This window comes from Sinocyclocheilus rhinocerous, unplaced genomic scaffold (assembly GCF_001515625.1).
Source record: "Sinocyclocheilus rhinocerous isolate Xijiao unplaced genomic scaffold, SAMN03320098_v1.1 scaffold1111, whole genome shotgun sequence".
NCBI classification, from domain to species: Eukaryota; Metazoa; Chordata; class Actinopteri; order Cypriniformes; family Cyprinidae; genus Sinocyclocheilus; species Sinocyclocheilus rhinocerous.
The window spans coordinates 1200545-1215328 of NW_015655406.1; the positions used below are offsets into that span (position 1 = coordinate 1200545).

At 35.8% G+C, this 14784-nt stretch overlaps 2 protein-coding genes across 3 annotated transcripts in view; both read left to right on the top strand.

Annotated features, from left to right (window-relative positions):
- The first annotated feature begins 849 nt into the window (after nucleotides 1–849).
- Nucleotides 850–5209, top strand: LOC107718213 (tryptophan 2,3-dioxygenase B). Its single transcript, XM_016525199.1, has 12 exons — nucleotides 850–930; nucleotides 1067–1157; nucleotides 1316–1406; nucleotides 1513–1583; nucleotides 1964–2091; nucleotides 2705–2891; nucleotides 3018–3125; nucleotides 3216–3327; nucleotides 4142–4199; nucleotides 4322–4401; nucleotides 4491–4581; nucleotides 4891–5209. Exons 1-12 carry the CDS (start codon nucleotides 896–898, stop codon nucleotides 5048–5050), a joined length of 1212 nt encoding a protein of 403 aa, XP_016380685.1. The 5' UTR covers nucleotides 850–895; the 3' UTR covers nucleotides 5051–5209.
- A 7667-nt stretch (nucleotides 5210–12876) lies between these two features.
- Nucleotides 12877–14784, top strand: part of LOC107718214 (collagen alpha-1(VI) chain-like) — a 34463-nt gene continuing 32555 nt past the window's right edge. For both annotated transcript variants that reach the window (XM_016525200.1, XM_016525201.1), the window contains exons 1-2: nucleotides 12877–13128; nucleotides 14272–14401. In XM_016525200.1, coding sequence (XP_016380686.1) covers nucleotides 13041–13128; nucleotides 14272–14401 — 218 coding nt within the window. In that variant the 5' untranslated portion in view covers nucleotides 12877–13040. The remainder of the gene's footprint in view (nucleotides 13129–14271; nucleotides 14402–14784) is intronic.

Sequence of the window (14784 nt, forward strand, 5' to 3'; positions counted from 1 at the left end):
TTCTTTATCATTTACCAGTCAAATTTGTAACGGAGACAAGATTATAAAAAAAAAAAAAGAAGGATTGCCTTAATGCTGGAAAGACCTTAAGTTATTTTATTTTTTTTATATTAGCCCATCATGTATCTAACCATCCAAGTGCACATTCGGCGTTAAAAGCTGTTAAGATTAAAACTGGCAACTCCGCAGTGAGTCAGTGTCATGGACGTAGGACAGAGCAAGTGTAAATATCTTTTCTAGTCTATATTTCCATCTTGTAATGCCGCTATTTTAGGTATTTTTTTTTTAATATAAATTATTTGTAATTGAGCAGACACTGCCTGACCGTGTCTACACCGGACGCACAGTTGTCGTGCCGCGCCCCGCTGCGCTAAAAGTCTGTCTACACTTGACGCGACAAAGCGACAGTTGCAAATCATTTGAACGTAGTGTCAGTACAGTTCGTCATAAATAGAACGAGGCATCAGTTTACTGATGGGGATCGTGTCGCATCGTGCCGCGCCGCATCCAGTGTAGACAACATCACTGGGTTCTATTGTCTTTTGTCGGATCGCGCCACTCGCGTCCGGTGTAGACATGGTGTGAGTTTTTTTTAATGGGTTATGTTATAGCCCTGCTTGTTTTTAATGTTTTTATGAAATATCTGTATTGACTGCATGATCATATCATCGTATTATTTACTGCCATGCGAGCCACAAGTAAAGCTTGGCGAGCCGCGCAATGAGTAACACTGTTATAAACTGTACACAAACTCACACACTCACATGCCTACCCTGTGTGTTTGCTTTGATAGGCAGGGTTTGGCTATCCAGCATCTGATTGGACACTGCAAATCTTTATATGCTTCACTTTGCAATGAAGCCCCCAGAACCTTGGGGACATTTTGAGGAAAAACATGAGTGGATGTCCTTTTTTGGGAAGAAAGCATCAGTGAGTTTTTAATTCCTGTCAAAATCAAATGAAATATAATGTAATAAAAATAAAATGCAATGTTTTTATTTTTTACCTGAAGAAAATGTAAAAATAAAATATATGTTCTTTATCTCAAAATTACATTGTTTACCAGTAAACCCAGTCAGGCAGAGGAAGAGGATGAATCCCAAAAGGGCATCAACAAAGCCACTAAAGGAGGAATTGTCTATGGAGAATATCTACAGGTAATAAAGTCATCAACCTTCATAGATACATCTGTATTGATCCAAATATGAATTATTCATATCTAAATTGAACCCTATTTTGCTGCAAAATGACTTAACCACAGCAAGAAGATCTGAAATGCATTAAGGTGTCATAACTTCAATCTGTTTGCTGTTAGCTTGACAAGGTGCTGAACGCTCAAGTTTTGCAGAGTCAACAGAGAGGTGACAAAATCCACGATGAGCATCTTTTCATTGTTACCCACCAAGGTAATCTATTTCTGTGCATTCATACTATATGAAAACTGGTTAGCAAAAACATTTTGCAGTTTGATATCCACAAATCCTGACTGTTATCCTGTGTTTTCTCTTTTAGCTTACGAGTTGTGGTTTAAGCAGATATTATGGGAGCTTGATTCAGTTCGGGACCTATTCATTAAAAAGCACGTGAGTTAAACGAACAAAATGAATATTGAGTTGTGGACAGGACACCACCTAAAATAAGTATGCTTTTAAAGAGAAGAGTTGATTGTTCCTTGGGTTATTTATTGCCATCGACAGTTCCATGAAGAACCTTTAACATCCATGGAACTTCTCCATTCCACAAAAGGTTCTTTATAGTGAAATAGGGTTCTTTAGGTTTTTAAAATGTTCTTCACACTGAGGAAAAGAAAAGTTCCACTGTTTACTGAAAGGTTCTTCAGGGAACCAAAAATGCTTCTTCTATGGCATCGCTGTAAAAACCACCATTTGGAACCGTTATTTTTGAGAGAGTAGGTGTATATATATAATTTTTTTAAATGATTAAATGTGGACTTTGTCCACAGGTCCGGGATGAGAGAAACATGCTGAAGGTGGTGAGCAGGATCCACAGGATCACCATGATCTTCAAACTGCTGGTGGAGCAGTTTGCTGTCCTGGAGACTATGACTGCCCTGGACTTCTTTGATTTCAGGTAACATCCTTCGTCAACACAGTCATGTCAATTCATAGCTATTTTACGTTTTGGCGAATTGCTGCTTATTTTATATGAATTCATACGATCGCATTCATGTGTTTGCATACGATCTACTCACGCCCCACTAACAGTCAGGTTTAGGGTGAACCTTCATGTTTTTTTTTTCTAAAAATTGTACGTTTCTATATGAATCACATCATTCTAATTCATACAAAATCACCACGTCATAAAATACATACTTTTTCTCATGAGATTTGGATGGCCTAAGCTCAAACATCCCTGAACAACAGGCCTCAATTTTACAAAATAAAGCAAAAAAGAAAAAGAACAAGTCAAGTTAATTTTTATTTGTATAGTGATTTCCACAATACTTTGTTTCAAAGCAGCTTCGCAAAAAATCATGATGTTAATGTTTACAATATCCTAATATCTTCATGCCTTATAGTCACTGGGTGATGATATACTTTACATTTTGCACTGACATTAAAAAAAACAAAACGAGTAGATGAATGAGTTGAATCTTTTCAGTGAATCAGTCAATCCAGAAAAAATGGTTTGAGTGATTCGTTCACTAGTCGGACTGGTTTAAGATGTTGTTAATGGGCTGTAGGGAGTATCTGTCCCCGGCCTCTGGGTTCCAGAGTCTTCAGTTCCGTCTTCTGGAGGCTAAGATTGGTGTGGCGGATCATTTGAGAGTCCCCTACAACCGACGACACTACAGAGATAACTTCCATGGACAAGAGAGCGAGACTCTGCTGAGTTCAGAGCAGGAACCCACTCTCCTTCAGCTGGTGGAGGTAAAACCTCTCATCTTCAGGTTCAAGACCCCTCCAGGATATTCTGAATAAAAAGAATGAATTTTGTCACTACTTTTGGCATAATTAATGTGCTACTTCAGTTATGTGTTATTATGTCTATTGCAGAAATGGCTGGAGAGGACTCCTGGACTGGAAAATGATGGATTTAATTTCTGGGGAAAACTGCAAGCCAACATCGAAGAGGGTCTCAAGATGGAGAAGCACAAACTGGAAGTCCGTTCTGCTTTCTTTTCCGATCACAGTGATTTTTTTTTTTCTCAATAATGTTAGTTATCAAGTTTAACTCGTTGCTTTGATTTACAGAAAATGGAAGATTCTGAGGTGAAGGAGGACCTTCTGGCTGAACTAAACAAACAGACTGAGGTCTTTACCGCCCTGTTTGACCCAAAACGCCATGAGCATCTTTTAAGCAAAGGTGAAGATTGGCCCACAATGCTTAGCCAGTACTAGTGTAGTGTAGATTATAGGCAGGGTTGTTATTTTTAACTAAAACTATGCATACGTTTTTGTTAATTGAAATAAAATATAAATATTAGATGGAAAAACATAAACATTCTGCAGTTTGTTGTCAAGGCTGTGGAACCTAACTGGAAATAAAGAAAAAGGACGTAAATCTGAATTAAACCTAAACAGTAATATTTAAAAAAATTAAAATAAAAAAGCCTAATAAAAATGACAAAAGTGCATAAAAATGACAAAAAATTTAACTAAATTTAAGCTTATTCAAAATAATAATAAAATAAATAATTGGGTGCTATTTTGGTCTGGGCCTATAGACCCATTCACCTATACAAAGGTAAAATTGTGGTAATACCATGGTTTTGGACACTACCAAGACCTTATAGTATCCATTTCAATACTACACTGAAAAAAAAATGGTGTAGGATTTACTTTTGAACTATTTTCGCTCAGAAGTTTTTAGTAAATTTTACAAATAATGGTAAGTAAAACATTAAACATGAAACTTTATAGTAAAGACTGAAAAACTGTTTTATTTTAAAACATAGTCCAAGAATCTGTTTTATTTACTACTTTGAAAGTATTTGTGACCCTGGAGCACAAAACCAGTCTTAAGTCGCTGGGGTATATTTGTAGCAATAGCCAAAAAAAAAACATGGTATGGGTCAAATTTTGAGAAATTGACCCTTATGACTGGTTTTGTGGTCCTGGGTCACATTTTTTACCATCTATGGTGCATGAAAACAAGAGTTTCAATCTTTTTCCAAAAGGTGAACGGCGACTTTCTTACAAGGCCCTTCAGGGAGCTCTAATGATTAATTTCTATAGGTATGTATGATTACATTTCATCCCATATCCACTATATTCATAGAAATATCATTTTTGTGCATTAGAGTGTAGGGTATTTTTACAGTGGAGATCTTCATCCTTACTTTTTCTTCATCTTCCAGGGAAGAGCCTCGATTCCAGGTGCCCTTCCAGCTCCTGACTGCACTGATGGAGATCGATACGCTCATGACCAAGTGGAGATGTAAGTCTTTGATTCTGAGCCTTCATTCAGGGAGCTCCACATATACTGCAGCCAGATCCCACGCTAACATCCCAAACCTTTCCCTCCAGATAACCATGTCTGTATGGTGCACAGAATGATTGGGAGTAAGGCAGGGACAGGTGGATCTTCAGGCTACCATTACCTGCGCTCCACTGTCAGGTTTGTGTCTCACTAATGACACTGTGTCAGTCTGAAATACTTAACTACTCTTGGGTTTTGTGTTGTTTCGACAGCTCATTTCCTCATAATTATCTCAGGTTCTGATCCTTAATGCTCACTTATCTCCATTGATATGGTTTACAAGTGTTTGACGCTGATAAAAGGCTTTTATTCACAGTTTTAATGTGTTTATGGGAGTTTCACACCGTGATAAAGATCTGTCATAAACAGTAACACTTTAACCCCTGAAAAGTGCTAATAAATGAAGTTTGAAATAAATCAGTGATGCCTCGTTCTCTCATCTTTCAGTGACCGTTACAAAGTGTTTGTGGATTTGTTCAACCTCGCGACATTCCTGGTTCCTCGTTCCTGGGTGCCCAAACTGAACCCAAGCATCCATAAGTTTCCCTACATGGCTGAGTATTATGACAGCTCGTACAATTCATGCAGCAGTGAGGATTCTGATTAGAAAGATCAGACGATAAAATGAAAGGATGTACTAAGGAAGTACTTTGTATTGATCAGCCAAAGTTTGTGCTTTTTGTTCCACTTACATGTTTGATTGATTTACTGAGATACTGAAGAACTAGAAACTTCTCTCAAGATAAATTGTGTATATATATTTTTTTTTAAATCAAGAAATCTTGTACATGCTATTTATATTTTAAGCATTTATGTAAAAAATGTCTGTTTTGTACCACTAAAAAGATATTTTTAAATGAAGCACATAGATTTGTCTGATCATTTGTAAGTATATGATATATTTTTGTAAGCTGAACAATGGTATATAAAATGTAATTTGGACTATACAGTTGAACTGCTAATTTTATGCTTTAGTTTTAAGTGACGATACTGTGCACAGCATTAATATACAAAGCTATATTTTCTCTTTATGCTACTTGTAAAATAAATACAAAATTCTTTCCAGAATTTTCTCCAACCCAGTTCACCGGCTTCTGTTGGTAAATATTTGTTTGACCGCTGTCACTCAAATGTTCTAGTGTTTTCGTTTTGAATTAAAGGTCACCTTGCCATTTTTTTTTGGTATAAAAATATGTTCCTCGTTGTTCATGTTATATAATCCTTTAACTAATGTTAACAAATGAGGACTTTTGTCATCCTTTTTTTTCATAAAAAAGAAACCTTTTTTCATAGAAAATAAGTTTCTTTGTAACTTGTTCCATCTAAATAAAACAAGTTGTGAAGCGTATATAAAGCTGAGACCCACCTCACTTTAAGATTTTCTCTCTCATGACAAACACTATGACCCTGACCCTGCTGCTCTGCCCACCCTATAAGCTTGATTTATACTGCTCTCATACATGTCTAGTTTGTCATCTAAGACAAAAACATGTCTATGAATCCCCTAAAAGATACTTTACGCAACAACATTTCAAAACTCATTGGACACAGTATCTTAAAAGTAGTACATGCTATCTGTTTTTGACAGCTATTTTCATGCAAGACGTTTTATTAATGCTACATTTTATTAGTGCATTTGTACGAATTTATGAGTTTTTTTTCTAAAAATCAACTAAAAGTTATGACCAGATTGATGCTGTATTTCTATTCAGCTGTTTCAAGTCTTCTTCAGGGTTAACCTGTAGTACACTTTGCCTCTACACATAAAGCTTGTGTGAGCTGTGTGGTGGTCAGTAACGGCCTACGGTGATTTGTGTAATATGTAGGAAAACAACATGTATTCTGTTAAAAAATTAACTGCACTGTCCACAATCAGACATACAGAGGCCATGAACCTTTGTTCACATAGAAAATAACAGAAGTGCACAGTCATTGGGTCTGACAGAAAAAGTAGTTTGCACTGAAAGACAGACAGATAGATAGATAGATAGATGGGCCGACAGACAGACAGACAGATAGATAGATAGATAGATAGATAGATAGATAGATAGATAGATGGATGGATGGATGGTTGGATAGGCCGATAGATAGATAGAGCTGTACTTGTCCACTAGAGGGCAGAGTTTATCCAATAGTAAAAGAAGAGGTTGTTCTGGCCGTGCAAACGTCATACGACAATGGGGGAAAAGTTTTGTTTCATAGCATACTTTCATCTTCTCTTGTAAGCATTGGTGGAACTTTTTTTTTTTTTTGGTGAAATGTGTTTCAGTGGAATTCAATTCGTGATGTTCATCATTAATGTGCAATCATACGCTGTGGTATATTCATTGATTTTGTGGATATTGGCAGTTCAGTGTCTTTCTCTGGAAGTGATTCGGCTGCGCAACCTTGTTTCTGTGGAAGTCTCAATAGATGCTGTTTTTGGATCTTCGGATCGAGATTTTCGGTAAACATCATCCCAGTGCTCGGGAGAGCGAGCAAAGTAACTCCACCAGCTTTATCCATCTGTTTGACAGACTGCACTTTAAGATTAAAGGGGTCATATGATGCAATTTCAATTGTTCCTTTCTCTTTGGAGTGTTACAAGCTCTTGGTGCATAAAGAAGATCTGTAAAGTTGCAAAGACTAAAGTCTAAAATCCAAAGAGATATTCTTTATAAAAGTTAAGAGTCAACCACACCTACCTAAAACGGCTCGTTCTAACACGCCCCCACATGTCTACCTCACGATGTGGGAAGATTTGCATAACGCCGCCCAAATGTTCACACAAAGAAAGAAGGCTTAACTTTTATTCTTGCTGAAGTATTGTTGTTGCCGCCGCCGCAATGTCGTGAAGGTGCTATGTGTTTCATTGTGAAAGCGAAACTACTTTGTTTGGCCGTCCAAAAGAGGACACAACTAGAAATCAGTGGTTAAGTTGTATTTACAACAACGTTCCAGAACAGTTCAACCCAAATATTCAGATGTGTGCGAAGTGTCACTGCGCTCGCAGCCGTTTGTGTGCAGCTCAGGTCTGTGTTGAATCAGCTGCGGCTCTTAAGCGCGAAGCCTTGATGACTGCTCCAAATTGATCTTCTGGCAGTTATTTATAGACTCTTGTGGTCAGAATGCTGTTTTCTAAAGTATTTTACTCTCACACTGTCTCTCTTTCAGTCTCATTACACCCTCAGGATGTGATTTAATTTAGTGCAGCTTCAGCTAAGCAGTGTTCATTTTTCCATAACACACTTATGAAAGCATCATACCTTACCATGCTGACTGAGTGAACACTCACAGACTGAGCACTGAAAAACAGCTGCTATCCAAGATCCCGTTCACAATGTTAAAATATACCAAATTGACAATGCTTATGGTTTATTTTCCCCAAACTCACTAAAACTCACACAAGGACACAAAAGAAATGATAAGATTCATTTCAACAATTAAAAAACATATTGAATTGAACAGAATGTACAAATGAAGTGAATTCTGATATTGTTCTACCGAAATTCAGCAAGCATTGAATGTGTGCATTCCACTATTTTGATGTACAGTACGGTATTGCCTCACATTTTATGTAGGCCTATTTAAAAAATTTTTTAATGTTTAACGCATATGACAGGATAATAACTAGAAATAAAAAAAAATTGTGCATTATTTTTGAATATACAGATAAATCTTTAGATAGGCAAGTCAAATTCATTTATGTAGTGCTTTTCATAATAGACATTGTGCAAAAAAATTAATAGTTTATATATAATACACTACTTGTTCAAAGGTTCAGGGTAAGTAACATTATTTATTCATTTATTTATTAAGAAATGATTTCTTCCATTCATTCGATGCATTAAATTGATAAAAAGGGACAGTAAAGACATTTATAATGTTACCAAAAAAATATTTCAAATTGTCAAACTTTCTATTCATTAAAGAATCTTAGGGGAAAAAATATCAATATAAAGTTTTCAATATTGATAATAGTAAGAAATGTTTCTTGATCATCAAATCAGCATATTAGAATGATTTCTGAAGGATCATGTGACACAATAATGACTTCTAAAAATTCAGCTTTTCCATGCAGGAATAAATTACATTTTACAATATATTAAACTAGAAAACTACAGTTCATTGTACAGTATGCAGCCTTGGTTTCTTTCAAAAACATTAAATCTTTCCGACCCCAAACTTTTGAATGGTAGTGTAAAAAGTATATCTGCATATTTTTCACTGGATTTTTACATTTTCAAAAGAAATTGTAAGTGTTTTTTTTCTCTCCTGTACAGCTGCCATCATGATGCTACGGTTTTGCTATACATTTTGCTATACAAGTGTTTTTAACTTGTTCTGTGGTTGCTAGGATGTTCGGGGTGGTTGCTAGGGCTTTGCTTCCTGTCCAAAGGAATGAAGACTCGTCCTCCAAGTCACCACAATATTCTGATCTCTAGAAATTGCTCCAGTCCCTTCTATAAAGTAAGTCTGTTTCCCCACCCATTTTATTGTTCACCAGACCAAGTATGATTGATTAGTAATAGCACACCTCCTCATCCTCAAGATTTGAGCTGTCATCCAGAGCACAAACAAAAGGAAGAGTCAGGGTTTAGAGTTTATCCTTATGTATTTGTAATAGTATTTGCAGTTCATTTTAAATTGTTCTCTCTGTAATGACTGTAGGCTTTGCTTCTCCTCTCCTAACAGGTGTTTTTGTACTAATGTGTTTTCCAGACTTTACAGCGCTATAATAATGTGCCTGCTTCGACCTGTCACATGATCACATGATTTGGAAAAGCTGAGTAAGGTTTCATCATGGTTTTGCTGAAGCATAAAACAGGAGATGACACTAATGTGCATCTGTGCAGTCTGGGATCAATTTGTTTTCTCATTAACACAGCCACATATCACCTGATTTAAACTATCCATGTGTAGGTGATCTAACATCTGCAAAATCGTGTGACAACATCTGTTCACCATCATAAAGTCTTAAATCACTAGAGGAAATGGGGCAGAATTATCCTGTGCAATATAAATAATGATCTTATCCACATAGATTACTTTGGATTTTGTTGTATAACGTAACTCCTTCATCATTCGGTTTGATGCACATGCTATAAAAGTTTTCATAATTCTAGTAAAACTGGAATCTGTATTCAAATGTGCTTGGAGCAATTCTCAAGAGCTTACGATCTCATCCCATGGAAATATCACAGGCTTTCTTTTCTATTTGGATCCAGATCTGGTAAGGAAGGCCAGGGTATTCATTTGGTGAAAAGTTGGGATTTTTCCCAATGCTCAAACAAAATATGTGACTGATGAATTATTCACAAGAAGGTCAAAACACATGGATTATTGTTATTTGCAGATCAATGCTTTCCTCTGTCTGTCCCTTACTTTAGAGGAAACCTCCCAGAATTCCAGAGTCCATCTCACCACAGCTATAGAGCTGGAAAAAATGAAGTCATATACATAAATAACAAAGTGCAATAGAAATTATTTTGTACATTTTATTAACCAGACTTTTATAATGTTTCAAAATATTTGTATTTGTATAAATTGCTGTTCTGATGAACTTTCAACTCATCAAAAAAAAAAAAAATGTATCATGCTTTCCAAAAAAATATGAAGAAGCACAACTGTTTTCAAAAGAAGAAGGAATGTTTCTTGAGCAGCAAATCAGCATATTAGAATGATTTCTGAAGGATCATGTGACACTGAAGACTGGAGTGATGATGCTGAAAATTCAGCTTTGCCATCACAGGAATAAATTACATTTTAAAATATAATAAAATAGAAAACAGTTATTTTTAATTATACTAAGCAATTTACAATATTACTTTTTTACTGTGTTTTTGAGCAAATAAAAGCAGCCTTAGTAAGCACTTTTTTCAAAAACATTAAAAAACCTTACCGACCCCAAATTTTTGAATGCTATATATCTGGACAGTGTTTGGAGTTTGGGGCGTTTGTTACCTGCTGTTTTGTGATTGTAATCGAAACCTTTGAGGCTCCCTAGACAGCCAGAGGTCAAGCTTAACCCCTCCCTCCCTCACCCCCCATTTAACATGTCAGAATGACATTCATTTTAAAGGCTCTGCACTTTGACCTGTCAGTCTGCCTCTAACTTAGAATTTTCTTCTTGTCTGTTCTCACATCTACCTTCTCTGCGTCAGCAAAAAGTCTTCAATCTTTTGCTGGTTTTTGCTCTGTCTTGCAGCATGCTTCTCTCTCACACACATAATAGCGAAGAATCCTGATGCCATTCACCTTGATGAAGCCCCTTCCTCCTGCCCAGGCCAAACAAACCAGTGCAGCTGTCAGATTCTTCATAAATTTACAGTAAGCCTCCACTATTAAATCCTGATTATTACCAGATGGTTTCGCCCCCTTTTTTCTCCCAGTCTTAGGGTACAATATGATTTTTTTTTTTCTTTCTTTCAAGGAAGCAAAGAGAATGAGATCAGTGGAAAAAGCTTGCTGAGCTCTGGCCAAACATTGGACTCCTGTAATAGAATTTTCAAGGAGAAATGAATCCTTTCTTGAGTGGGAAAACACACCCATTCCCTTTCAGTTGCCACCAGGCAACTATTTTGATCCAAAATATATAGTAAACATCCCATTTAACACTGTAACCCAGGGACCACCCTGTGTGACCTGTGTGATGTTCCAGCTCATGCAGTGTTCATTACGGACCGAGAGAGGAAAAAAATATTCCTCTATTGGTGAACCATACTGCCTTTTTACCTCCTCTATTTTATGCAACACTGCTAGATGTACAATGATTGTAGTGTCTTCACTTTACTGTCACTCTCTCAAAGCAGTTAGATATTTTCCCATCCTTTCACATGCGTGTATGTGAGTCTGTTGTTGTGTACGCGAATGAATGATGATGTCGTTCTTCACTCACAATGTTGTAATTATAGAGTGTCATCTTGAATTTACTGTAGTGTTAATGGGAGACATTAACCCAGACACAAAGCATCATTCATAAACTCCAGATATTCACTGTTCCGGGCCAAGTGAAATACTGTTCCACTGTGATCCTGTTATCGTTCTAGAAAAATGTATGAACACAAAGGTATAGATCATCATCTATCTCAATCAATGACAACATCTGGTGTGTTGATTTACAGCAGCTTCATATTAAAGATCTCAAACCAGAGGCATTAGGCCTGTAACCATTATGGTGAACCCGTCCCATGCAATATTCAGATTAGTGGTCGACCAATATGTTTTTTAATTGTGTAAGTAATACATGTGTAACCAGTCTTGTTCGTTTCATTTTTAGCCCTCAAATTGGCAGAAGACATTTTAAGCGAATCATTCTTGTTGCTTTTTCTAATTTGAAATGGTGATTGACATTTAATACATATAATATACACCCATAAACAAACAAAATAAAAATACATGTAAAATACATCCATATATAGCTCATCCCTCTGGATGTACAATACATCCCCCCCTCCCCCCTTCTCTCTCTCTCTCTCTCTCAAACTATTCACCTCTCAGCTTTTGACAGCTGTGTATCTTTGAGTGCTAAGGCTACATCACACATCTCACCTCTCCTGACAACACGACTCTTTCTGCATAGGATGTCTCATTCTCTCCAGAACACAGAGCATCTTTCTGCTTCTGCCCATCCAAAAACCGCAGAGCTTCATGTCACATGCACACACACCAAAATGTTACCCATTTAGTTTCACAGGTAACCAAACTTTCTACAAAAAAAAATTTAAAAAACTTAATTTATGGATTAAACCTGGTATTACAGTCAGTATCATTGAAAAAACAAACAAACAAAAATCTTCTTGAAAGTATATTTTCTCCCAAATTGAATTTATTATGATCTTATAATAGTAGCAATAATTATATATAGCCTATATAAATTATAATATATTTATTATTTTTAGAATATATTATATAGAAGAATAAAAGTTGTATTTTGGGAATTTGCGTTCATAAACAATAATATCAATATTTCATATACATTCAAATATGAATATATATGAAGGCATTCATTAAAGTTTCATGATATTTCAAACTACTGGACTGAATTACAGTATGAAATGTTAAGCATTGCATGTTTGTCAAATGTATTAATGGAAGTAAAAAAAAAATACAATTATATATTAAAACATAAAATTAATATATTAAAGTTAAAATGTAACATATTGTTATGGGCCATTATTAAGAATGCAATGCATCTTTTGAGTTATTTTCTTACTTTTCTTTTGTATAATGGTGGCGTCATTGTGCAGAAAAGCGTCTTCAAACATCAGAAATAGTTTGCATTAGGCACATTAAACATAATAATGTTCACAAAGTGCTTCTTGATTATGCATATACCTCATATTTTGAAGTGTTTCAGGGCCTAACATCGGTGTACAGCGGCACAGATGAAGCTCTGAAGTAGACATGAGTGAACCGAACTCCTCCTCCTCCCCACTCCTGCTGTAAGGCGTTTCATTTGCTTTGCGCTCTGAGCGGACGCACCACCGTGCCACTGTCCGCTACTTCATCTCACCCGAACCTGTTTTCATATTTCATTTGCAATCATATCACTCCTTCTGTTCTGTGTGTCCCTCAACATTAGTTTGCACGGTTAACGTGCGTTAACATAAGGATCTATGGCGCTGAATGGATATATACTGACCGCGCTGTGCACACTTTGGGCAGGGATCTTCGCTCAGGATGCCCAAATACCCTCTTTCAGAGGTACTTATGAATATTTTTCCGTTCATGTTGCATTGACTGTCTTATTTGTAATGGAAAAATATGTTTTGCATGTTCGGCATTACTGCTGTCCCTGTGCGTAAAAGTCGAATATAAGTTATATTAAACAGATATTAAATGCAACTGCAAATAAACGATCGACATACAACATTCTGCACTATATGGGTTTTTTATTGCACTTTGCTCAATTTTTTATTGCAGACACGTTCTAAGAAGTTGTATAGAGGTATTTCGAATCATAGTATTTGGTATTGTGTACTGTAGTAGCGAGTTATGTCATGGAATCATAGAAAGGTTTATCCAATGCAAATTGACATCCATCCATCCATCAGGAGATACCTGATGATGATGTGATGTTGCTTGTTTCAAAGTATATGCAGGATATTATTATGCTTTGATGCATCACAAATAAACACAATTATGCTTTAATGCAAAGGAAATGAGGGTAGTGAATTATTTGTTGAGATGCAACTTATGATTTTGGAGAACCCTTGTGCTTCTTTGCAAGAAAGGCCTTGGTTTGGGCCACATTTATGGATTCCTCCTATATATTCTGTGCTTAAATTTGTAAAAAAAAAAAAGATAAAATAAATATTTTGATGAAATCATATCTAACTGTTCCAAAGAGATGGATTTTGATTTTTTAAGTTTTTTTTTTTTTTGAATAGGTAAACATTTTATGACATTGGTGCAATTTATTTAATATTTTACATCTGGATTAATCTGAACATACCTGCATGTATACAGTATCTCATACACTTTAATACTGTATTCAAATGACCTGTAATGTCACATGACTGCAGGGTTTAGGTCAGGTGATGCTAATTTCTCAAGTTGATAATGGAGCAACAACTTTCTTAGCAACCAATAGGGGGAGCTCATTATTTTTCCTAACTAACCGTAATTATCATGATTAGGAAGTGATAAATGAAAGTTAATAAACACTGAAAATTCATATTTATATAGCATTATGAACAGTGAACACTGTTTACAAAACCATTTTCATGCAAACTCACATTTGAAGCTTTTTAACTGATGTTTTACCTTAAGTCAAGTACGTAAACCTGGTAGACTAGACCCATAAAGAACAGATCATTTTGTGATTCTCCTCCTGTCTTCCTGCAGAGTGTCCTGTGGACTTGTTCTTTGTGTTGGACACATCTGAAAGTGTGGCCCTCAGAGCCAAACCTCCAGAGTTTTTCATCAACCAGATCAAGACCTTCACTAAGCTGTTCATCGATCAGCTGAAAGACCTGTATGCTATCTTTAAATGACATATTCTGATTGATATATTGTAAATACTTTGACCAAGAAATTCTGTATTTATCCATTTGTATAATATCTAGCATATGCTTTAAAAGGTTCACAATGTATATCCTAGAAAATGCCGGTTCATTGAATGGAGCCTCCCTTTGGTGGCTGCCATATTGAGATCATGTGAACAAATTTTATTATCTTTTTTCTAGTTGTGTGATTCTTCTATACTGTCAAGAGATAACAGAGGTACTGTTATATTAGGTGTTATTTAGCATTTTTACATACTGTTATAGTTTTAATTAATATTTTTAATTAGCTTTATATTTTCAGTTTGTATTTTAATTTTACTTTTTAGTAATTTTGTCATGTGCTTTTGTCATT